The sequence below is a fragment of the Gallinula chloropus genome (genome assembly GCF_964237585.1).
Source record: "Gallinula chloropus genome assembly, chromosome: 35".
NCBI lineage: Eukaryota > Metazoa > Chordata > Aves > Gruiformes > Rallidae > Gallinula > Gallinula chloropus.
The window spans coordinates 1,335,165-1,359,031 of record NC_140120.1 but is presented as its reverse complement, the minus strand read 5'-3'; the positions used below and the strand labels follow the sequence as shown (position 1 = coordinate 1,359,031).

Sequence of the window (23,867 nt, the reverse complement as noted above, 5' to 3'; positions counted from 1 at the left end):
CTTGTGGCACAGGCACACGAGAGGTTTTGGACTGCACAAACGTGGGAATCTAGTAAACGTGTCCAGTGCCATGTACCCCATGAAATCCAAATGGGCAACAGCCCAGGATATACAGCACAAACAATACAAACCTCTTTCCAATTGTGGGACATTACCTGTGTTACAGGGACACCACACTGGCCTGCAGGTCAGGCCATGGTGGAACGTATGAATCAAACTCTCAAGTGTTTTTGCTCAGAAACAAAATGGGAGAGAGAGGGACATCTCTCCAGCTGATCGATTAAACAAAGCTCTCTATGTTTTGAATTGTTTATGTCTGCCACAGAACACCTTGGTACCTCCAATGGTGAAATATGCAGGAGGTTTAAAAGGAGGTTTGAAAAAAAAGAAAAAAAAAATGAAAAGAAAAAAAGTCAATGTCAAGTGTTAGTAAAAAATTAAATTACAGGTACTAACTTGGGGAAAGGAGATCTGGCTGTGTCATTACAGATGCCATGGATCCAGAAAAAAGCAAGCCTGTGTGAACCAGGCGGAGATCCTGATCCCAGTAACTTATGTCAAGTGTTCCAACTGCAGCCACAATGGACTATGAGTTTTGCTGCGGGACATATTGAACTAACAAACAGTCTTTGAAATATGGATGTATTTGTGGTAAATGAAAATTAGGGAAATGGTGATTTCTGCACAGCCTAAGAACACAGACTGCAATGGGTGGTGCCTGCATGAAAACGTGAGGCTGATGTTATCTGACTCCTGAAACTGTCAAGACACTCAGCTGCAGATGTGGATTCTGTAAGACTTTACAGAATCAAGCAGCAACTGATTTTTGTTGCTGGCTCACAGACATGGTTGTGAAAATTTTGAAAGGCATGTGCTGCATGAATGTGTCCACTCTCGGTCAATCCATGCGAGCATTCAGAAATTAATAGATCAAACACAAAAGATACAAGAAAATGGATTCTTTGGATTGGACAATTGGTTTCAGGAGTGGGGAATTTCAGGATGGATATTGGCAATGGTCAAATTTGCATTACATAGTCCCAGACAGTATCCTTGAATTTCCTATGAAACAGCAAAGTTATTCATACTGAGAAGTATTTGGTGATCACATCTTCAAAAGACTACGGCCTTGAAGGCAGAGGCACAGACTGCCTTACACCAAGAAGGAGTTGTAGGAAGGTATTTGGAAGTAAGTGATGAACATGTCATTATTATCCATAATAAATGGTCAACACAGAAGGTGTGCAGATAACTTTTAGACATAAAAGGTAAATTAACAATGCAAACTGTGTGTGTAGCCAATTAGTAGTTTTTAGCTTGCTACATTTTACAGTGTGGTTTTTCATTTATGGGATTTTTTTAGATTTAGTTAAATAAGGACTTAGGGTTTTTTTGTAGTTATTTTTGCCTTAGTGTTATTTTTGTCAAGTCTCGCAAAAGAAAATATCACGCTCAGTGAAGGAGGTTCTTTTTGCTTAACAGGAAGGGGGAGATGTGGCCTGCAGCTTGAGAAACAAAGGCTCAAGCACTGCCAGGTTAACAGATAAGGGGATGGAGCCTTTAGGCCATGAACCTCGGGGAAACTAAACAAGGTGGCAGCATCATTGCCAGACCCCCTGCTGGGACAGGCTCCAGGAAAAAGTGTCCTCTATTGTTAAAAAGTGTCCTCTATCTGCTGTCTGAGGAGGTTTAAAAAGTTCTATTAGCATGATAAGACAGAGATGCTGCTGTGACAGCAAAACGTTGACCAATCAGATGTAGCCCAGGAACAGGGTGTGTTTGAAAGAAAGCAGCCGACTGCAGAGCATATAAACAGGAATGGTTCTGTGCAATGAACCGACTCTGGCTGCATCAAGCTGTGTCCCGTCTCTCTCCGTCGCGGCATCCCCTTACCTCACAATCCCCTTACCTCACAATCCATTTAGCTCACAATCCCCTTACCTCACAATCCCATTGCCTCACAATCCCCTTACCCAAAAATCCCTTTACCTCACAATCCCCTTACCTCAATATCCTTTTACCTCACAATCCCTTTACCTGACAATTCCTTTACCTCACTATCCCCTTACCTCACAATCTCCTTTCCTCACAATCCCCTTACCTCACAATCCCTTTACCTCACAATCCCCTTGTCTCTCAATCCCCTTACTTCACAATCCCCTTACCTCACAATCTATCTCTGAATCAATTCTCTGACTTCATAATCCCCTTAACTCGCAAACATCATACTTCACAATCCCCTTTCCTCGCAATCCCTTTACTTCACAATCCCCTTTCCTCACCATCCCTTTATCTCACAATCCCCTTACCTCACAATCCATCTGTCAATCTATTCTCTGACTTCATAATCCCCTTAAATCACAATCATCATACCTCACAATCCCCTTAACTCTGTTCTGGTTTTGGTCAGGATGGAGTTAAATTAATTTGTAGCAGCAGATGGAATGCTGTGTTTGAGAGTTAAAATGGGAGTAGTGCTGATAACACCCTGATGTTTCTAGTTGCTGTCAGACAGTCAAGGACTTTCTCAGCTCTTCATGAGAAAGGAGGGGCAAAGCCAGGACAGGAGACCCAACTGACCAAAGAGAGTATTCCACGCCAATTACGTCCTGCCCAGGATGTCAGGGGGCTGATGGGAGGAAGGGCAGGGGCAGCTCCGGGACGCGCGGTTCTTGGGGGACGGTCGGGTTCTGGGACGGCTCTGGGTGGCACGGCCTGAGCTGTGGGTTTGGTGAGAAACTGCATTGGGTATCAACAGCTTCATATATTTTTGCTCTCATGTCCTGTTAGCATTGTTATATTGTATCTTTCTGTTATCTTAGTAAACTATCCTTATCCCAACCCACGGGACTCTTATTTCTTGGTTTGGGGTTATTTGCCCCTTCCTCTTCCTTTTCCCTTCCCTTACCTCTTCCCCCCCCCCTTCCCTTTTCCCTGCTCTTTTCCTTTAAGGAGCAGGCAGCTGCGTGGATCTCGGCTCTCAGCTGGGGTGAAACCACGACATCCTGTCTTCATGACAGTGAGCACTGCTCTTAAACAATCCCAAAAAATAAAAGAAAATCCAGTTTCCATGTGTGTCCTTTGTGTTCTGTGCCCTTGGATGTTGTTTTGCAGCTGAAATCCCACTGGTACTCCAGGCTGTTAGTGATGGTGAGTGCATGGGATGGCATGGGATGGAAGAGGAGAATATGCTGTTTTCTGCCTGATGAGGTCTGACCTGGGTCTGAGGGCTCCATACAGGAGAGCAGCTCTCTGCAGTGCAGGTCCCAGGCCCAGCCAGGAGACAGCAGCAGAGATGGACACAACTGTACCAGGGCTTAGGCAGGGATAGAAGGCCCCAGGCTGAGCTGAGCCATGTTCCTGGAGCCCTGGGCAGGAGACAGTGTGGGTGCAGGTCACAGGGGAGGCCGTTTCCAGCCAGTGAGACCCACGAGAACCCCAGGATCCTGATAGAATTAGATTTTGAAAAGTTTCCAAGCCACAGAAAGAAAAATGTGGTCACTCAGTGTCTGTAAATAATACTTCTGTGTACATCAGTGCCCCTATTTCATTCCTTGACATGTAAAGTGCAGGCTCCTTGAAGGGTTATTCCATGCTCTTTGCACCAAGGAAAAGGAGTCATTCCCAAGGGAAGCAGTGGTGCCTGCAGGTCCCTGTGACACCATCAACATCTAACTAAAATTGGCAGCTTGGCTTCCTCTCTGCTTGCAGTGGAGCAGATGTTCAAACAGATTCAAACCGAGCTGGTGAGGTCGAAGAACACAGGCAGCCACAGTGGTGAGCACATTGCCTGTCCCTCAGAAATCAGTACCAGTGGTCCTCCCAGAGAGCAAAGGAGGGCTTAAACCTGGAATTTCAGGCAAAAGGGAATGCACAATGCCTACCACTGTTGTATTGAACATCTCTGAAGTTTACATCCTGCTTAGAGAGATGGGGCTGAAGGGCAGTCAGAAAAATGCATCCTTCAGGTCCCATTCAGTAAACCAAACCAAATTAGGTGCTAATTTAGTTAGCAGTGGATATGGATCTACTACTACTGGATATAAATCTTCAGTTATTTTATTTATATCTATGAGATCCTGTACATTTCAAATTGACACTTGTTAAGGTACCGCTCCTGTCTCCCCAAAAGGGAGGTGATGTATCTCTGGCACTTTGTGCGCTTGGCTCGAGTACACAAACAGCATTCATGGCAGATCGGGCAGGCACTAATTCCTGCTCCACACCTAGGGCACCTGATATTATTTGACCCTGTACTTCCTCCCATCTACTATTGATTTTTCACACTCTTTAAATTTCCACAAATTCCTAGTTTAAGCTGACCCGAATTAAAAACTTTATCCCAGTCAGACCAGGTCTCCCTGCATTCACCACACCAAAAATTGTTTCCAAATTGTACAACCACCTCCTGCTTACATGTGAAACATTCAAATACAAACAGTGGTTGACATGAAAAATCTTCAGGCCCGTGTATAGAACACCAGGGAGCAACAGTTGGCTCCAAACTTGCCATGTGTTTAACTCAGTCACTCGCCACTCACACCAGAGTGAACTCATTTCACTCACACAAACAGTTCACCAAATCTAAATACTCAGCTCCTTATGACAGTATCCAAAGGCAATATCAATCAATCAAGGCCCAGAGCAGCGACTCCCTGTGGGGAATCAAACCCTGGTCTCCCTCGTGACAGGCAGGAGTTCTCCACTGAGCCACAGGGCACGCTGGTACAGAAGGGCGCAGCAAGTCTCCAGGCTCACTTTGTGCTCACTGAAACGTTCCCCATTCTAAGGGTGCCCCTCGTAACCACACAATGGACGGTGTCATGGGGTGTTTTTAGAGCAGATGACAAAACTGGACACAACACACTCCAGCCGCTATAGCAAGGAGGACCCAGACCGACCTCAGATTCCCATTTGCAACGTTGCTACCAGCTCTGGTGGGGACTCAAACCTCACCTTCCTGGGGCAAGCACCAATGCTGTTTACCTCACGTAGGATGTCTCCTCACACCTTACAGGTATCCCCTTCCCAAGTGTAACATGCCTGGTCCACTGATGATAGTCCTTGTGTATCCCTGCAGTGACCTGGGTGAGCAGGGCAGTCCTACTGAGACATTTCAGGGACTGAGAGACATTGTGATTTATGACTGCCCACCATAGCAGTGACCCACGCTGGGGCAGCTGGTGAAGAGCTGAATCCCTGTGGGAAAGGACTCATGTTGGAGAAACCAACTTGCAAGGAACTGGCTGAAGCCCCCATTTTCCCAGTCCCTGCCCCTCCCTGCCACAATAGGGGGGAAGATGGTAGTGAAATCATGATTAGAGTGAAGTCTTCTAAGAAGGGAGGGGTGAGGGAAGTGCTTTAAGAGCTGGTTGCTCTTCTCATTATCCAGCTCTGGTGTCACTGTCTCTGTAGTGCAGTGTAATAAATTAGAGAGTTTTCTTTCTTTCACTCTGTGTTGAGTCTGTTTTGCCCATGACACTGATTATGGAACGATCTCTCCCTGTTCTCATCTCGACACCTGAGCCTCTCAATATCTAATTTCTCCCCTGTCCAACTGAAAAGGGGAGGGATGGAGCAGCTTTGGTGGATGTCTGGCCTCCAGACAGGCAAAAAGCATTGCACCAACATCCTCAGTATGCCCCAAGGTGACAGGTGGAGGGCCCACACATATACCCCTTCCCTCCAATTGTGCTGAGTCCCTTCACCCTTTGTCACAGGCATCAGATATGTCACCGCAGCATCAGACACATTGCCATGGCATCAGACATGTCACCATGGTGTCAGACACGTCACCATGGCATCAGACACGTCACTGTGGCATCAGACCTGCTGCGGTGCCAGGCACAGCCGCGCCTCGGCGTGTCGCAAAGGAGCTGCGCGCCATTGGCTCTCCTGGCCCTGGGTGACGAATCACCAGCGCTGCCCTTTGTGACACCCCCAGTGATGCGGCCGCGGCTCCTGCCCCGCAGTGCCTGGTAGGGCAGCGACAAGACAGGACAGGAGCGTGGAGCTGGCGAGGAGCCCCCGAGCTCAGCCCACATCTTTCCCTGCCTCCTCCCCTCCGTGCTGCCAAGGCGTTGTGTTTGCTGAGGCATCCCCTTCCCAGCCCCTACCCTTTTTCTCCATCCCATAGGAAGGCAGAGAGACCACCCAGGCTCCCCAGGGAGGGCTGTGAAGAGAGCAGGGCTCTCCAGGAGAGCAGATCTCCAGCGGAGATCTCCAAGCTGTACGTGTCCCAGCTGCTGCAGGCCAGTAAGTGACAGAGGGCAGGGCTCCTTCGTCACTTGTGTTTGCCTCCAGCCCCTCTCTACCAGCACCCCCTGCTCCCTTTCTTTCCCAGGTCACGTATCCAGCTGGCAGATGCTCCACAGCTCTGCTGCTGTGGTACAGATAGCGAAGGGTGCTGGCCAGGCTGAAAGGCCCTGATAGAAATGAGGTCTTTGTCTCCTTGGCTATGGCTCATATCCCTGCCACAGAGGCCTTAGAGGAGACACACTGTTCTCACGGCCATGGAGCATCATTACCTCTATGCAATCACCCAAGGGGAGGACATCACGTGTCATAACCCTGTCCTTCCCTTGGCATCACACAAAGGAAGAGCCCTGAGACACAGGTGAGGGTCAGGATCTCCCTGCCCAGGGGCTGGGGGTCAGCACTTGGCATTGCTGCTTCATCAGACCAAGCCAGGGTGTCCTCAGCATCAGAGCTGCCTGTGCTTTGCCTGGGTTTGTCCTCATGGCCTCCAGTTGTCTGCTCTAACGAGCCCATGGGGAGGCTTTGTCAATAATGGCTCCCAGTGGGGCCTGTTAGTGCTTCAAGGTACTTTGGGCATTACTCCTGACTTGAACTTCTTGAGAGGATTCTTCACTCTCCTCTTGGTAGCTGAGGTCTGTGGACTCAGAAGAAAAGACACCATGGGGCTCATTAACACCCTTACAAGCATGTATCTCCAACTCATTTTCATTAAAAAAAGCAGCCTTTTACAGCTACTTGGATGTTAGCTAGGTCCTTAGTGATGAAGATTTCAAAGGAATTTCCCTGAAGGGTCTTTTTTTCAGTCATGGGTATTTTCTGTCATGGCTCAGTTGATAGAAGCAGTGACAGCAGCATCCTGTGATGGATATGGGTCTCCTGAGGAGATCTGGACAGGCAGGAAAAGCAGTCTCTGGAGATCCAACCCTGTCTGCTGAACCTTGCTCATCCCCAAGCCCAGCAGTGCCCTTGCTGGCCTACTGGGACTCCCAACTCTTTTCCTGGCATCATCTGTGCTCACAGGCACAGACAGATTTCTCTGACAACAAACAGCAGTTCAACATGACACAGTTTAATAACCATGAAATCTCTCTCCTCAGCTGCCTGCTACAGCCAAGCAGCGTGTGCAGGGGGTCAGCTTTCAGAGCAGATTCTCTCCCAGAACATTGCTTTTAATCACATACACAGAAAGGTTATCAATACACTGCACTTCTGACAGAAGAGTTCATTACACTTCCGAGGGATGGGACATTTTCTAACCCTCTCAAGCTGAAAGCAGCAACCAGAGAGCTGAAAGGCATGTGAATGACCAAGGGCAAGCAGATATGGAAACCATTCAGCAAAGTGAAGTGCAAACGTCCATCTAGTTTGCTGAAAGAATGTCCTTAGGCATGGCCACTGCATCAGGAGAGGTGGAAACACCTGAATGACAAGGGAGATGAAAGAGACAGACTAATGCTAATGCAGGTACAGGGGAAGGGGAGTATTTCTTCTCCTGCCATTGGTAAAATTCAATTATAAAAAATTACAGTCCAAATATAAAAAAGATGTGGTTTTTTATCATTTCAAAGGGACAAAAAAAAATTAAAAATTGTGGCTGATTGCAAGCAGATGTGATGCAAAAAGAGCAGAGCTGGTCATTATGCAGTGTCTGGATTACACAAGACCAGGAGATACTGCATTAGGACAGAGATGAATGTGCACCATGTTATAGCTTAGAGACACTAGAAATAAGAAAACACAAACCAATTACTAAAACCCCTATAAATACATATTAGTACTAATGTGACATGCATGGCCAGTGATACACAGAAAGAGATAGACAGTTTATTGCTGCTTAAAAACATACTGTGCTTAGTTTCCACATGGCATCCTTGAGCTCCTGGTTCCTCATGCTGTAGATGAGGGGGTTCACTGCTGGTGGAAACACACAGTAAAGAAATGTCACTATGAGGTCCAAAAAAGAGAAGGAGAGGGAGGGAGGCTTCAGGTAGGCAAATATGATTGTGCTGACAAACAGAGACACCACAGCCAGGTGAGGGAGGCAGGTGGAAAAGGCTTTGTGCCGTCCCTGCTGCGAGGGGATCCTCAGCACAGCCCTGAAGATCTGCACATAGGACACCACAATGAACACAAAACAACCAAAACCTAAACAGGCAGAAACCACAATGAGTCCAGTTTCTCTGACGTATGTGTCTGAGCAGGAGAGCTTGAGTATCTGAGGGATTTCACAGAAGAACTGGTCAACAGCATTGCCATGGCACAGGGGCAGTGAAAATGTACTGGCTGTGTGCAGCACAGAATAGAGAAACCCACTGGCCCAGGCAGCTGCTGCCATGTGGACACAAGCTCTGCTGTCCAGGAGGGTCCCGTAGTGCAGGGGGTGGCAGATGGCAACGTAGCGGTCATAGGCCATGACAGTGAGAAGAAAGTACTCTGTGGAGAGCAAAAATACAAAGAAAAGGAGTTGAGCCACACATCCTGTGTAGGAAATGGCCCTGGTGTCCCACAAGGAATTGGCCATGGATTTGGGAACAGTGGTGGAGATGCAGCCAAGGTCAGTAACAGCGAGGTTGAGGAGGAAGAAGTACATGGGGGTGTGGAGGTGGTGATCACAGGCTATGGTGATGATGATGAGGCCATTGCCCAGAAGAGCAGCCAGGTAGATGCCCAGGAAGAGCCAGAAGTGCAGCAGCTGCATCTCCCGTGTGTCTGCAAAGGGCAGGAGGAGGAACTGGCTGATGGAGCTGCTGTTGGACATCTGCTGCCATCAAGTGTGGAGACCTGTCCAAGGAGGAAAAGGCACAGTGAGAATTTAGGGAACTTTTCTTCGAGGAAAAATTCTTCCAATTCTTAGGGAATACCCTCAGATTGACTCTCTGTATTCAGGAAGATTTTTGGCAGGTCGCTTTTGGGAGGTCTGTTTTGTTCTGGCTTGACCAGACCACTGCTGAAAGGAGGGTCAGCTGTGGGCTCTCAAGAACTCAGTCCTGCCTGGCAGCAGTCAATAAATAGAAGGATGGTGTGATCACAGACTAAATCCCCTGTGGCTAGCAAGGAGCTTTTCAGCACTGTCATTCAAATTTCACCTGAAGGCAGAGCAGAGCTTTGGAGCTTTGGTTTTCTCCTCACTGCAACTGAGGAGTGTTTCTTCTGTCAGAACTCCCTGACCTTGCTGCATCAGTGCCAGTGAAACCTTCCCCTGAGTGCAGAGTGGGGAGAGCTATTCTGTCTATCATCCCTGGTTTCAGCTGCCCAGTGCTGGACTCTCTGGTGTTCCCTTTAGAAGAAACTGGACCCCACAGAGAGATGAGGAATACAGTTCTCAGTCCTACAGATGGGGATCCTGAAGTGAGCGTCATCTCAGTGCCAGGCCCACCAAAGGACATTCCCAGAGCCCCAGGTAACGGGGGGACGAAGGCAGCAAGGACAGGAGGGGAAACAGAGAAATGCTCTAGCCAGGCCTGGAAAGAGAGGGATGGACAGACAGGCACTCTGGGATTTGTCCTCAACATGGGTTGGGCTGCTAATGAGATGACTCAGTCTGAAACCCCGGACTTTCAGGCACAGAGTCTGTGCTGGGTGGCAGAAACCAGGGGGTCTGTGTGGGAAGGTGTCTGCACTGCAGAGGATGTCTGGGAGGTACCAAATCCCCACTACCACAGCATTTCTGGGAGCAGCTCCTTCTCCCTCCCTCACAATGTCTCTGCTGCCTGGAGCTGTCCCTGCAGCTGCTTCTCTTTGCCCATGTCACCTCCTGCTCTGTGTTCACAGACCTCAACCTACCTGCCCTGCACTCAGCTGTGCTCTGCAGACACCTCCTGGCATCAGGGCACTGCCCCAGGGAACCTCTGTGTGTGCAGGGCTCAGGAGATGCTCTGACAAGTCCAAATGACCAATTGGTTTGCCCTGCCTTCTGCAAAGTTGTCAATAAAAGCTCAGCTCTCACTTCCCACCCAGTCCTAAGGAGCAGAAAATTCAAAGCAAAGTCCCTTCACCTGGAGTGGAAAATGCATCCTTGGTGTTCTTGAAAAGTTGCTGGAAGTTAATGTGGATCTGCTGGAGCTGGGAGCAATTTGGGGGTGTGCAGCACCCTTTGCTACAGCAGAAGGACCCTACACTGTCATTCCATGGGTCACACTTTACACCCATAGCATCTTTCTTCAGCAATGCTGATGGAAGCCTATCAGGCAGGCTGAGTTCTGACCCTGGCAGCAGCAGTCTCTGCCCCAGCACACAGACCCCCAGGGCACATAGGGACCCTGATCACAAGGACAGCCCTGGGCACCCCTGGGTGCACACGCTGCTTCACACCTCTGCAGCCATGCCCAGGAGAAGACAGCTGTCCTGCCATGTCCCTCTCATGGGGAACAAGGGCATCCCTTCCAGGCAGCACTTTCTGGTCCTAGAGAGAACCTGTCCTCCTGACAGACCCCACACACTGCCCCATGTCCCAGCTTGAGGAGATCCCTCCAGGAACAGAACCTGCATTGCCCTGCACCCACAGACATACCAGGCAGAGTGCTGTGGAGATTTCTCCTGCAGTGAGCTCTCAGCATTCATCAACTCTCTCAGCCTCACAGGTCTCCTGTCGATGCCTCCAGGCAGTGTCCCCAGCCCTGTGTGCTTGGCAGAGGAGCTGCTCCTGGCCAGAGCTGTCTCTTGTCAGAGCTGCTGGGTTGCAGTGAGCTCCCTCCATCCCAGAAGCCCAGCCCAGCTCACAGCAGAGGAGCAGGAGAATACGTCACATTCTCCATTCCCGAGTCTCCTGTGAGGTGTCCCTGGAGCTCCAAGTAACTTACTTGGAAAGACAGTAAGTCTTTACTGCCTTTCCCTTCCTTGTCTGGGGAGAAACCCTTGTGTCCAGCAGAGTCCTTTCTCCTGATCAAACCAGAGCTGGGCAGGACAATCACCTTTCCTTGTTCTCGTGTAAGACAGGACTCCCAGGTAGTGACAGGAGGGGGACCCTTTCCCCCTCTTGCAGTCACTCCAGACCCCTCATTCTTGCTTTGCAGCCCTGGGGCTGGAAGGATTAGCAACTCTGACGTATGGCTGCCACAAACTCATTGGAGCTGGGATTCCTCTTGCAGTGGCACAAATAGGCTCCTTCTGTCTGGGAGCTGCTGGTCCCAGCTCCCATGGGAATTACTGGGGGTGGAGGCAAGTTGTCATTAACTCTTCTCCATGAGACTGAGCCTCATCAGATGGAAACTGTGTGTCACCTCCTTTTGCTGTACCCAAAACTGAAGACCAGGAATGACTCTTTGGGAGCCCATGCCAGAGGCTTCTGCTCCTCATGCACAACTGGGAGTTTGTAAGACAAATCAAGGCTGTAGTTTTCTCTCCTAACTCCTGTCTTTTACTTCTGCAACACTTTTCCATACCCAGCATCAGGAAATGTCCAGCAGTAGCTCCATCAGCCATCTCCCATTCTCTCCTTCCTACGACTGAGCAGCATGGGGGGGGATGGGGAATGTGTTTTGGGGTCAGTTCATCAGACATTGTCTCGGCCACTTTTTCTTCCTCAGGGGGAGGACTCCTCACTCTCCCCTTGCTCCAGCATTAGGTCCCACCCATGGGAGACAGTCCTTGCTTTATCGGGGGGTGGTGCTGGCATTGGGCTTTTTAGGGTTAAGTACAAAGGCATTTTCTCCTCATCCCTTTTCCTGTGTGTGGCTGCTATTCCAAACATACCCACTTTATTTTTACCCATGCCAGTCCCTTCCCTGTCTGCAGATAACCAGGCTCAGGACCAACAGCTCATTCCCAGGAGCAAAACGAGTCAGCAGAAGAACAAGATAAAGCAAAATGGCCAGTATGAGACTAGACTTACCTAATTTCAGCACTTGCATTAAAGAGACCTTTCTCCTGCCAAGCACTTACTTGCACACCCCCTCAGCACCATACTACCTTCCTGGTACAGTGAGGGTTAAGAAAGGGCTGGAGAGGGAGGTGGAGGCACCCATGGTGTCTAGGGGGAGCATGTAGGGATGGGCTGGGGAGGAATGTGTGGGGCTTTGGATGGAAAAGGTGGGGATTTGGGAGAGTAACTGGGGTGTGTGTGGGGGTGTTATAAAGGGTTCTGGGGGGTTATTATTCTGCTAGAGGAGGCTAAGGGGGAGGGTGTAGGTAGTGAATGCCTGGCGGTCGGAAGATGTCGGGCTGTATGGAAAGGTGGGACCCCCTCCAGGCAGCCAATAGCATTTAGCCTATGATGTAAGTGGGCGGAAGTGATGTCATAAATCTAAGCTGTATAATGCTGTTCCAGTCACCATTAAACGCCATTTGCCATCCCCCACGTTGGTGTCTGTGAGCTGATGGCCCGAGCGGCCTGGGGGTGGTCGCTGTGCTGTTCCTGAACCAGGTCGCGATGCCTCAAAAGGCAACACTGTACAGAGCACTGGTGAGGCTGCACCTCGAGTGCTGGGTCCAGTTCTGGGCTCAACACCATCAAAAGGACATTGAGGTCCTGGAGCGTGTCCAGAGAAGGGCAACCAGGATGGGGAAGGGGCTGGAAGGCAGATCTTATGAGGAGCAGCTGAGGGAGCTGGGGGTGTTTAGCCTGGAGAAGAGGAGGCTGAGGGGAGACCTTATCACTGCCTAAAACTACCTGAGAGGAGGGTGTACAGAGGTGGGAGATGGTCTCTTCAGTGAGGTCACAGGTGATAGGATAAGGGGAAACAGCCTCATGTTGTGCCAGGGCAGGGTCAGATGAGATGTTAGGAAGATGTTTCTTACTGAAAGAGTTGTCAGGGCCTAGAACAGGCTGCACGGGGAGGGGGTAGACTCACCATCCCTGGATGTGTTTAAAAAAAGGGCAGATGATGTACTTAGGAGTATGGTTTAGCTTAGGATGGGAACAGTTGGACTTGATCTTAAAGGTCTTTTCCAACCTTGTGATTCTCTGATTCTTTTTAATGTTTTCAGAAATGACCAGATAACTGGGCTGGTCTTGAGTAAATTTGCATGTGACACCAAATTGGGAGGAGCTGTTGACTCTGTTGAGTGTGGAGAAGCCTTGCAGAGACCTGGACAGGTCAGAGAGCTGGGCAGTCACCAACACCATGGAGTTTAACAAGGGGAAGCACCAGATCCTGCACCTGGGAAGGGGCAGCCCTGGCTGCACATACAGACTGGGGGGGTCAGACACTGGAGGGATTTGGGGGTCTTGGTAGACAGCAAGTTAAACACGAGCCAGCAGTGTGCCCAGGCAGCCAGGAGGGCCAAGGGTATCCTGGGGTGCATCAAGCATGGCATTGCCAGCCGGTCCAGGGAGGGGATTGTCCCGCTCTACACTGCACTGGTGCAGCCTCACCTCAAGTGCTGGGTGCAGTTTTGGGCACCACAGTACAAGTGGGACATAAAAATATTGGGAAGTGTCCAGAGGAGACAATGAGGATGGTGAAGAGTCTGGAGGGCAAGTCTCATGGGGAGAGGCTGAAGTCCCTTGGTTTGTTCAGCCTGGAAAAAGGAGGCTGAGGGGAGACCTCATTGCAGTCTGTGGCATCCTGAGGAGGGGGAGAGAAGGGGCAGGTACTGATCTCTCTTTGGTGGCCAGTGATAGAACCTGAGGAAACAGCATGAGGCTGTGGCAGGGGAGGTTTAGGCCAGATATGAGGGAGAGGTTCTTTACTGAGAGGGTGGTCTGGCACTGGAACAGGCTGCCCTGGGGAGGGGTCACAGCACTGAGCTTGACCAAGTTCAAGAAGCATCTGGATGATGCGCTCAGTCCCGTGCTCTGACCTGGCTGGCCCTGTGTGGAGCCAGGAGTTGGACTGGATGATCCTTATGGGTCCCTTCCAACTCAGGAGATTCTATGATTCTATGACCATGACTGAAATCACCACTTAGCAGTGGATCTGCACACCAGCACTTGTGGTTGCTCTCTAGATTTCCCTTCCCCTTGGACCATTCAGACACCTCTCAACCATCCAGCTGCTGCTCTGAGTTTCAGGGAGTTAAACCCTTGCCTTTCTGGCAGTTGTCTGACTCATTCTGTCTTTAGCCAGCTCTTGAGTTGTGGTGATTTCACAGTCTCCTTCCTCACTAGAACATCTCTCACAGGGTTAAGCTTTGTGGCAGGTGAACCTCACTGGTGGCAGATTGCACTTGGCACAGAGTAAGGAGTGTTGAATTTAATGGTGAATCTTGTCAGGTTTCTTGTGTTGGTGGGAAAATAACTCCCTGTGTGCTGCCTGTGTGCAGCCAGTTCTCTAAGGAAAGCAGGGGAGCTGGTACAGAGGGGCTGTAATGCCCCACTGTGGAGTGCAGAGAGAGACCTGATGTAAGGACAAGGGATGCAAGTCCCAGTTGGCCGGTGAGAGTCATGGTGGGCTTGTGGAGATGTGCAGCAAGGTTGTCCCCACTGCCTCAAGGGACCCTTTTTCAGAGCAGTCCAGACCTCCTTAGGAGGCACCCAGGATCAATCTCAGTCAGAGGTTATCACCTTAGCTCTGAAGTGAAAATAGTAACCTATACCCTTAAAAAGAAATCAATTTTACTCTGAGCTCCCTTTGAAACAGCTTCAGTGATCTGTACATCTCTTGAAGACTTGAAGATAATTACACAGAGAGACACAGCTCAATAGGGCTTGCTTGTTAGTTTAATGAGCCCTGGGGTGCATTTGGTGCTGAGTGCTTGAAGCTCAGGTACTGAGAGGAAATTACACAAAAACTCCATGTCAAAAGTAGAAGCCAAAGTACCCTGAAGTATTAATGAGTCCCTCTGAGAGCCATTGCTGGCTGAGCCTCCCCAGGGACTCGTTAGCACAGGTAATTGGAGGCCATGTTGGCTGGTAGGCAACGGCAATGTACAAGTAGCTGAAATGCTGAGCAAGCCCTGGGTTGGTTTGATGAAGCAGAAAGGCCAAGCCCTGACCCACAGCCCCAGGGAAGACAGGTTCTGTCCCTCAGGCATTGCTCAGGCTCTTCCTGGGGCAGCGTGGGGTGTGTAATGCTGAGGGAAGAACAACAGGATGAGTGTTTCTCCTCATTGTTGGTCCAAAGCCCAGCTAGAAATTCATCTGTCCTCCATTTAAATAAAAGAAAGAGCAGGGAGACCCTCCATCCCCTCTCAGATTCAGGAGGAAACATTGTTGAGAGATGAGGCCAAGGCTGAGGTGCTTAATGAAATCTTTGCCACTGTCTTTAGTAACAGGAGCAGTTGTACAGAGAGAATCCAATTCCCTGAGCTGGGAGACAGGGACAGGGAGCAGAATGAGCCCACCTCAATTCAGGAGGAGATGGTCCTGCTGCACCACAGAGATGTGCAGAGACCTGTGGGGCTGAATGGGATGCAGCCAAGGGTGCTGAAAGAGCTGGCAAGGGGGGTTCACCAAGCCACTTTCCATCAGTCCTGGCTGACTGGATCAGTCAGTGTAACCCCCTATATAAGAAGGGACAGAAGGATGATCAGGGAAATTACAGGCCTGATAGTTTGACTTCAGTCCCAGAGAAGCTGATGGAGCAGATCATCCTGAGCAGCATTATCCAGTTCATGAAGCACCCCCAGGTGATCAGGCCCAGTCAGCTTGGGTTCATAAGGGCAGGTCCTGTTTGACCAATTGGATCTCCCTCTATGACAGGGTGACCTGCTTCTTGGACAAGGGAAGGGCTCTGCATGTTGTCTACCTTGACTTTAGCAAGGCCTTGGACACAGATTCCCACCACCTGCTCACTGCTTGTGGCTTGGAAACTGTGGTGGTTCAGCCCCAAACAATGGCTGAGCACCACATGTTGCTCACTCACTCCCTGAGTAGAAACAGACAGAGCCTCTGTGGGTTGGGATAAGGACAGTTTACTGACAAAAGCACCATAAAAGGGGAACAATAACAGCCCCAATTGCACTCACACCCAGTGATAGCACAGAGAGTACCTTACAAACCCAACAATAACAGAGTGCTGCACCATGCCATGACCACCCCTCCCCAACCAGCCCCTTGGATGGGGAAGTGATGTCAGGTGGTGTGGAAAACATCCCAGGTGATCTCAGCTCAGCTGTGCTGGCTGCTTGGGGAGGTGAGCTCTGGCCTGACCAGTAGTAGGACATTATCCACCCTTGTTTCCACACCGTCTAAATCATGCCCAGATCTTACATTTTCAAAGTACTGGGAAGGTTCATAACATCAGTTATTGTTTACAACATCTGCCATGGACAAACATCCAGGAAATAGTATAGAGAAATATGTAATATTTGGCCTTTTTTCTCCTTTGGCAATGTCTAAATCCAGCTGGGTGGCTTTCACCTCTGCAAACTGGCTGGATTTGCCTACTCCATAGGCAGCTTCTGCAACTAGTCGTGTAGGACTCCATACAGCAGCCTTCCACCTCTGATGTTTACCAGCAATGCCACAGGACCCATCGTTGCACAGGGCATATTTGTTCTCATTTTCTGGCAGTTCACTGTACAGTGAGGTCTCTTCAGCATGTGTCACCTGTTCCTCTGGTGATATTCCACAATCTTTGCCTTCTGGCCAGTCTGTGATCACTTCCAGGGTTCCTGGGTGATTGGGGTTTCTTATTCCAGCCCACTGTGTGGTAAGTGTGACCCACTTGCTCCACGTAGCATGAGTGGCATGGTGTGTAGAAGGGGCCTTCCCTTTGAACATCCAGCCCAGCACCGGCAGTCAGGGTGCCAGGAGGAGCTGGGCTTCAGTCTCAATCACTTCTTAAGTGGCTCAAACCCCTTCCTGTGCTGCCAGTATTTCCTTTTCTGTTAGAGTGTCTGGATCCTCTGTAACCCCGACTCCAAAACCCCAGAGACTGACCTTGAGCCTCCCCTGGTACTTTCTGCCAGAGTCTCCAGGTAGGGCCATTCTCCCAGGCTGATCTGTAGAACACATTGTTTACATCTGGCCCAGGTGGACAGGCCTAAGGGCTACTGCACGGACTGTCTCCTGTTTGATCTCTTCAAAGGCTTCTCACTGCTCATTAGAAATCGTTCTCTTACCAGGTTACACGGTAGAGAGGGCTGACAATGAGACTGTGGTTTGGGATATGCATTCTCCAGAACCCCACAGTACCTAGGAAAGCTTGTGTTTCCTTTTTGTGGGTGGATGGAGACATGGCTGCTATTGTACTGATAACATCCACTGGGATCTGACGACACCCATCCTGCTATTTTATTCCTAAAAAGTGGATTCCTTAAGCAGGTCCCTTGCCCTTACTCTGTTTGATGGCAAAACCAGCTTGTAGCAGAATTCAGATCATTTTCTTCCCTTTCTCAAAAAATTTCTCTGCTGTGCTGTCCCATGCCATGACATCATCAATATACTGTAGGTACTCTGGGGCTTCACCCTGCTCTAATGCAGACTGGATCAGTCCATGGCAGATGGTGGGGCTGTGTTTCCAGCCCTGGGGCAGTCGATCCCAGGTGTACTGGATTCTCTTCCAACTGAAAGCAAACTGTGGCCTGTATTCTGCTGCCAAAGGAGTCGAGAAAACCACATTTGCAATGTCAGTTGTAGTGTAGCACTTGGCTGCTTTTGACTCCAGTTCATACTGGAGTTCCAGCATGTCTGGCACTGCAGCACTCAGAGGCAGCATGACCTCATTCAGGGCACGATAGTCCAGCCTCAGCCTCCACTCTGCACTGGGCTTCTGCACTGGCCAGATTGCACTGTTGAAGGGTGAGCGGGTTCTACCAATCACTCCCTGACTCTCCAGTTGATGATCAGTTTCTGAATGGGAATCAGGGAGTCTCTGTTGGGTGTGGTATTGTTGCCTGTGCACCATCATGGTAGCAACTGGTACTCGCTGTTCTTCAACCTTTAGCAGCCCCACAACAGCAGGGTCTTCTGACAGCCCAGGCAGAAGAGACACTTGTTCAATGTCTTCTGTCTCTGAGGCAGCTATTCCAAAAGCCCACTGGTACCCTTTTGGGTCTTTGAAGTACCCTCTCTGCAGGAAGTCTATGCCCAGGATGCACAGAGCTGCAGATCATCAGGATCACACTAAATCACCTCTCACATGGCTCATCCCCTCAGATAATGGATATCTCTCTCCATGGCCATCCACTGGTCTGGCCAATACACAACATCTTCAATGAACTGGTACCCTGCCCTTACACATGGTAGAAGTCACCTCCAGAGGCTGAGGGCTTGAGCCTTCCTTCCAATTGCCTTGTTACTGCCTCCTTCTCTGGACAGGGATCCCAGCTGCTTGGCCTCCCTGCCTTCTCCCTGCTGCCTGCCCCATTGTCCCAGCATCGCAGTAGCCAGGTGATGATGTGCTCCCCTGGAAGGCGGCTGAAGTCTTTTCTCATGTCTCTCAGCTCAAGGACAAGGATCGGGTTATAACCTCTGGTATTGCCTCTTCAGGGCCTTGCAATGGTCCCAGTTCATCAGCATCTCTCCCGATGAGGACTGATTTCTCCATGTATTTCTTCTTCTGGATAGAGGTGACTCACAGTCGTGCTGGTTGGCTGTCTGGATCAGCTCTGGGGTTGGCCTCTGAGGTTTGAGCACCCCTAGTGCTTGTTGGGGAGACTGGAGGAGCTGCACTCTCTGAGGCACGGGTAGCTCCAGTGCCTGTTGGAAGGGTTCTTTCTGGCTCAGCTGTGGTGTTGGTTTCTGAGGCCTGGGCAGCCACAGTGCCTCTGGATCTGTTTTTCTTGTCTAGGTATTTTTTCATGCCCTCCCACACCCCATGCCACCCCTGACCCTTCAGCCCAGGGAAGACCTCTTGGCAATATTCTTGGCACAGTTGTTGGTAACACATAGGTCCAGACAGACATTCAGGACAGAGAGCAAGACACATATGCTGGTCTGAACATCCCAGGGATAGTCAACGTTCTCAACAGATGCTGTTAAAAGCCTAAAGGGAAAAGGGGAGGAGAAAGCACCCCACACCTCATCCTCCACCGTTATCACAAACCTTCAGGCCCTACCTTGGGCACCGAAAAGGGCTGTGGTGGTTCAGCTCCAACCAGTGGCTGAGCAGCACATGCCACTCACTCACTCCCACAGGAGAAACAGAGCCTCCGTGGGCTGGCCTAAGGACAGTTTACTGACCAAATCACCATGAAAGGAGAACAGCCCACAGTGAATTTCACTTATACCCATTTATGAGCCAGTCACTGCACAACATGATGAGCAACCCGATTAGTTGGCTGCACTTTGACTGCCCTGGAGGCACCAGGAGTACCCCTACCCAACAAGCCCCTTTTCTGGGGGAGTGATGCCAAGTGGTGTGGAAAACAGCCTGGGCTAACTCAGCTCACCTGTGCTGCCTGCCTGGGGAGGTTAACTCTGCCCTGGCAAGATCCAGGACAGATGGGATGGGATTGGGATGGGATTGGGATGATGTAGTCAAGGCACCCATCAATCAGGTGGCGTGTCAGTTTGCCAGGGTTGTTTGCCTGTTCAGCTGTAAAGTCACAGGCTGTAGGAGGTGATAATTGCTCCATGACCTGCTCAAATCCTTCCACAAACTCTGCCAGCCAGGGACTGGCTGCTGAGGGAGGAGGAAATGTTGGAGAGACTGTAACAATGATCATTAATCTGTGGCCCAGAGGAGCAGCCAGGAAGATGCCCAGGAAGAGGCAGAAGTGCAGGAGCTGCAGCTCCCATGGGTTCTGCAAAGGCCAGGAGGAGGAACTGGCTGCTGGAGCTGCTGTTGGACATGTGGTGCCTCTGGGTATGGATGGTCTTAACTGTGACCAACTGTTGTCTTTTCATTTGGCCAAAGGAATTCCCCACCAGGCTCAAAAATGCTCCTCATCCCAGGCAGCATTGCTCTATTGGACCTTGAACCCACTCATGTCTCTTGGACCACCTCTGGCCCTTCAGGTGACAACAGGGGTTGGTGTCTGAGCAACTCTCTCCTGGCTTCCACCCTCTGTAAGTCCCATGGGCACTGGGACCAGCAGCTCCCAGGCAGCCATGCTCCTTAACCTTTGCAGGGGGACAGAGACCCCTGCCTGTCCCTGCCTGGGGGTCCTGTCTCATGCAGAGACAAGGAAAGGTGATTGTCCTGCCCAGCTCTGGTTTGATCAGGAGAAAGGACTCTGCTGGACACAAGGATTTCTCCCCAGACAAGGGAGGGAAAGTCAGTGAGAACTTCAGTTTCTTTCCAAGAAGGCTCCCTGGAGCTCTAGGGAGGAGTCCAGAGGGGATGGAGAGTATGATGTCTTCACCTGCTCCTCTGCTGTGAGCCGGGCTGGGCTCCTGGGATGGACAGTGGGAGCTCAGAAATATTGCAGCGCTGCAGAGAGACAGCTCTGGCCAGGAGCAGCTCCTCTGCCAAGCACACAGGGCTGGGGACACTGCCTGGAGGCACCGAGGGGAGACCTGTGAGGCTGAGAGAGCTGATGGATGCTGAGAGCTCACTGGAGGAGAAATCTCCACAGCCTCTGCCTGGTATGTCTGTGGGTGCAGGGCAATGCAGGTTCTGTTCCTGGAGGGATCTCCTCAAGCTGGGACATGGGGCAGTGTGTGGGGTCTGTCAGGAGGACAGGTTCTCTCTAGGACCAGAAAGTGCTGCCTGGAAGGGATGCCCTTGTGCCCCATCAGAGGGACAGGGCAGGACAGCTGTCTTCTCCTGGGCATGGCTGAGGGGTGCCCAGGGCTGTCCTTGTGAGCAGGGTCCTTGTGACCCCGGATCTGTGTGCTGGGGCAGGGACTCTGCTGCTGCCAGGGGTCAGAACTCAGCCTGGCTTATGGGCTTTCCACAGGGATAGAGACAGCAGCTGTGGTATAAAGGAGTGACCCAGGGAAGGGCAGCACAGGTTCCTTCTTCTATAAGAAAATGCTGCCTGGGTCAGCTTTACTTCCAGCTCCAGCTGATTCTTGAGACATTCCAAGGGGACTTTGAAAAATTAAAAAGAAAGCATTTTCCTGCAAGGCAGTGTCTGCTTTGACTGTTCCTCTCCTGTGGGCTGTGCTGTGGTAGATGAGAACTTATTTCTTCCCTCAAAAATATGCAGTGAAAACTCAATTCTTATGAAGACTTTGGAGCTTTGCCTGAGCCCTGCACACACAGAGGTTCCCAGGGCAGTGCCCTGATGCCAGGAGGGGTCTGCAGAGCAGAGCTGAGCACAGGGCAGGTTGGATGAGGTCTGTGAGCACAGAGCAGGAGGTGACATGGGCAAAGAGAAGCTGCTGCAGGGACAGCTCCAGGCAGCAGAGACGTTGTCAGGGAGGGAGAAGGAGCTGCTCCCGGCAATGTCTTGGCAGTGGGGATTTGTTAACTCCCTGATGTTCTCCACAGTGCAGTCACTTTCCCACAGTGATACCCAGTTTTCTGTCACCCAGCACAGACTCTAAACGCAGAGTTCCAGGGTTTCAGACTGAGTCATGTCCTTGGTAGCCCAACACCCAGTGAGGAGAAACTTTTGAGTGCTTGTCTGTGTGTTCCTCTCCTTACAGACTCGTGTGGAGCATTTCTTGCTGTTTCCTCTCCTGTCCTTGTTGCCTTTGTACAACCGTTAATAGGGACTCTGAGACTCAGCATTGGTGGGGCTGGCACTGAGCTCACCCTCACTTCAGGACCCGCATCTGTAGTTTCAAAGCTCTGCTCTGCCCTCGGGTGAAACTGGAGTGACAGTGCTGAAAAGCTCCTTCCTATCCACAGGGGATTTAGTCTAAGATCACACCATCCTTCTATTTACTGACTGCTGCCAGGCAGGACTGAGTTCTTGAGAGCCCACAGCTGACCCTCCTCCCAGCAGTGGCACGCTCAAGCCAGCACAAAGCAGAGCTCCCAAAAGGGACCTGATAAAAGTCCTCCTGAATCCAGAGAGTCAATGTGAATTGGAAGAGGTTTTCCTCAAAGAAGAGTTCCCTAACTTCTCACTGCATTTTCCGACTCTCACAGCTCTCCCCACTTGATGCCAGCAGATGTCCAACAGCAGCAGCTCCATCAGCCAGTTCCTCCTCCTGCCCTTTGCAGACACACTGGAGCTGCAGCTCCTGCACTTCTGCCTCTTCCTGGGCATCTACCTGGCTGCTCTCCTGGGCAATGACCTCATCATCATCACCATAGCCTGTGACCACCACCTCCACACCCCCATGTACTTCTTCCTCCTCAACCTCTCTGTTCTTGACCTTGGCTGCATCTCCACCACTATTCCCAAATCCATGGCCAATTCCTTGTGGGACACCAGGGCCATTTCCTACACAGGATGCGTGGCTCAAAACTTTTTCTTTGTATTTTTGATCTCCACAGAGCTCTGTCTTCTCACTGTCATGGCCTATGACCGCTACGCTGCCATCTGCCACCCCCTGCACTACGGGACCCTCCTGGGCAGCAGAGCTTGTGTCCACATGGCAGCAGCTGCCTGGGCCAGTGGGTTTCTCAATGCTTTACTGCAAACATCCAATACATTTTCACTCCCCCTTTGTAAGGGCAATACAGTTGACCAGTTCTTCTGTGAAATCCCACAGATCCTCAAGCTCTCCTGCTCAGATGCCTACCTAAGGGAAATTGGACTCATTGTGGTCAGCATTTGTTTAGCTTTTGGTTGTTTTGTGTTCATTGTGGTGTCCTATGTGCAGATCTTCAGGGCTGTGCTGAGGATCCCCTCGCAGCAGGGACGGCACAAAGCCTTTTCCACCTGCCTCCCTCACCTGGCCGTGGTCTCCCTGCTTGTCAGCACTGGCATGTTTGCAAACCTGAATCCCCCCTCCATTTCTTCCATGTCTATGGACATGGCAGTGTCGTTTCTTTACTCGGTGTTTCCACCAGCAGTGAACCCCCTCATCTACAGCATGAGGAACCAGGAGCTCAAGGATGCCATGTGGAAACTGATGACTGGATGTTTTAAGCAACAATAAACTGCTCATATCACCAACACTGTAACTCATTTCATGACTCTTTAGTAGGGCTTTTAGGTAATATTTTTGGGTTTTTTCTTCCCTTCTAGTTTTTGTAAGGTAACTAAAATCCAATTAGTTGTAGAAGTCTTGACTTCTTTAATGAGAACGACTTGAAGAGACATGCTTGTAAGGCTTTTCTCTATTTTAATAATATCTTCTCTTCTGTGTCTACAGACCTCACATACTAAGCGGAGCGTGATGAAACCGCTGAAGAAGTTTAGTCAGGAGTAATGCCCAAAGTACCTTGAAGCATTAACAGGCCCCATCGTCAGCCATTACTGACAAAGCCTCCCCATGGGCTCCTTAGAGCAGACAACTGGAGGCCATGAGGACAAACCCAGGCAAAGCAGAGGCAGCTCTGATGCTGAGGACACCCTGGCTTGGTCTGATGAAGCAGAAATGCCAAGTGCTGACCCCCAGCCCCTGGGCAGAGAGATCCTGACCCTCACCTGTGTCTCAGGGCTCTTCCTTGGGATGTGGGGAGTGTGACATCAAGGGAAGGACAGGGATATGACACATGGAGGCCTACCCTGGGGTGGGTGCAAGGGGAAAACAATGCTCTGTGGCCATGAGGACAATGTGTCTCCTCTGAAGCCTCTGTGGCAGGGACATCAGCCACAGCTAAGGGGGCAAAAACCTCGTTACTATCAGGCCCTTTCATCCTGGCTGGCACCCTTGGCCATCTGCACCACAGCCCATCCCACACTGCCCCACACCTGTGCCTGTTTCCCTATAGGCTGCAGGCACCCAGCACCCTTCCCAACCTTGATCTCACCCCATGATGTCCCTGCCTGTTCTG

At 50.6% G+C, this 23,867-nt stretch overlaps 3 protein-coding genes across 3 annotated transcripts in view; 2 read left to right on the top strand and 1 right to left on the bottom strand.

Moving 5' to 3' along the window:
- Positions 1-23,867, top strand: part of LOC311203116 (scavenger receptor cysteine-rich type 1 protein M130-like) — a gene marked incomplete at both ends in the record, with an annotated part of 343,740 nt that overhangs the window by 240,175 nt on the left and 79,698 nt on the right. The window lies entirely within an intron of this gene.
- On the bottom strand, positions 8,093-9,016 carry LOC311203059 (olfactory receptor 14A16-like; the record flags this gene model as incomplete). Its single annotated transcript, XM_084277695.1, has 1 exon — positions 8,093-9,016. One exon carries the CDS (start codon positions 9,014-9,016, stop codon positions 8,093-8,095), a length of 924 nt encoding a protein of 307 aa, XP_084133821.1.
- Positions 12,626-23,026, top strand: LOC311203058 (olfactory receptor 14A16-like; the record flags this gene model as incomplete). The annotated part of the gene is made up of 3 exons (XM_084277694.1): positions 12,626-12,658; positions 17,114-17,213; positions 22,236-23,026. 3 exons carry the CDS (start codon positions 12,626-12,628, stop codon positions 23,024-23,026), a joined length of 924 nt encoding a protein of 307 aa, XP_084133820.1.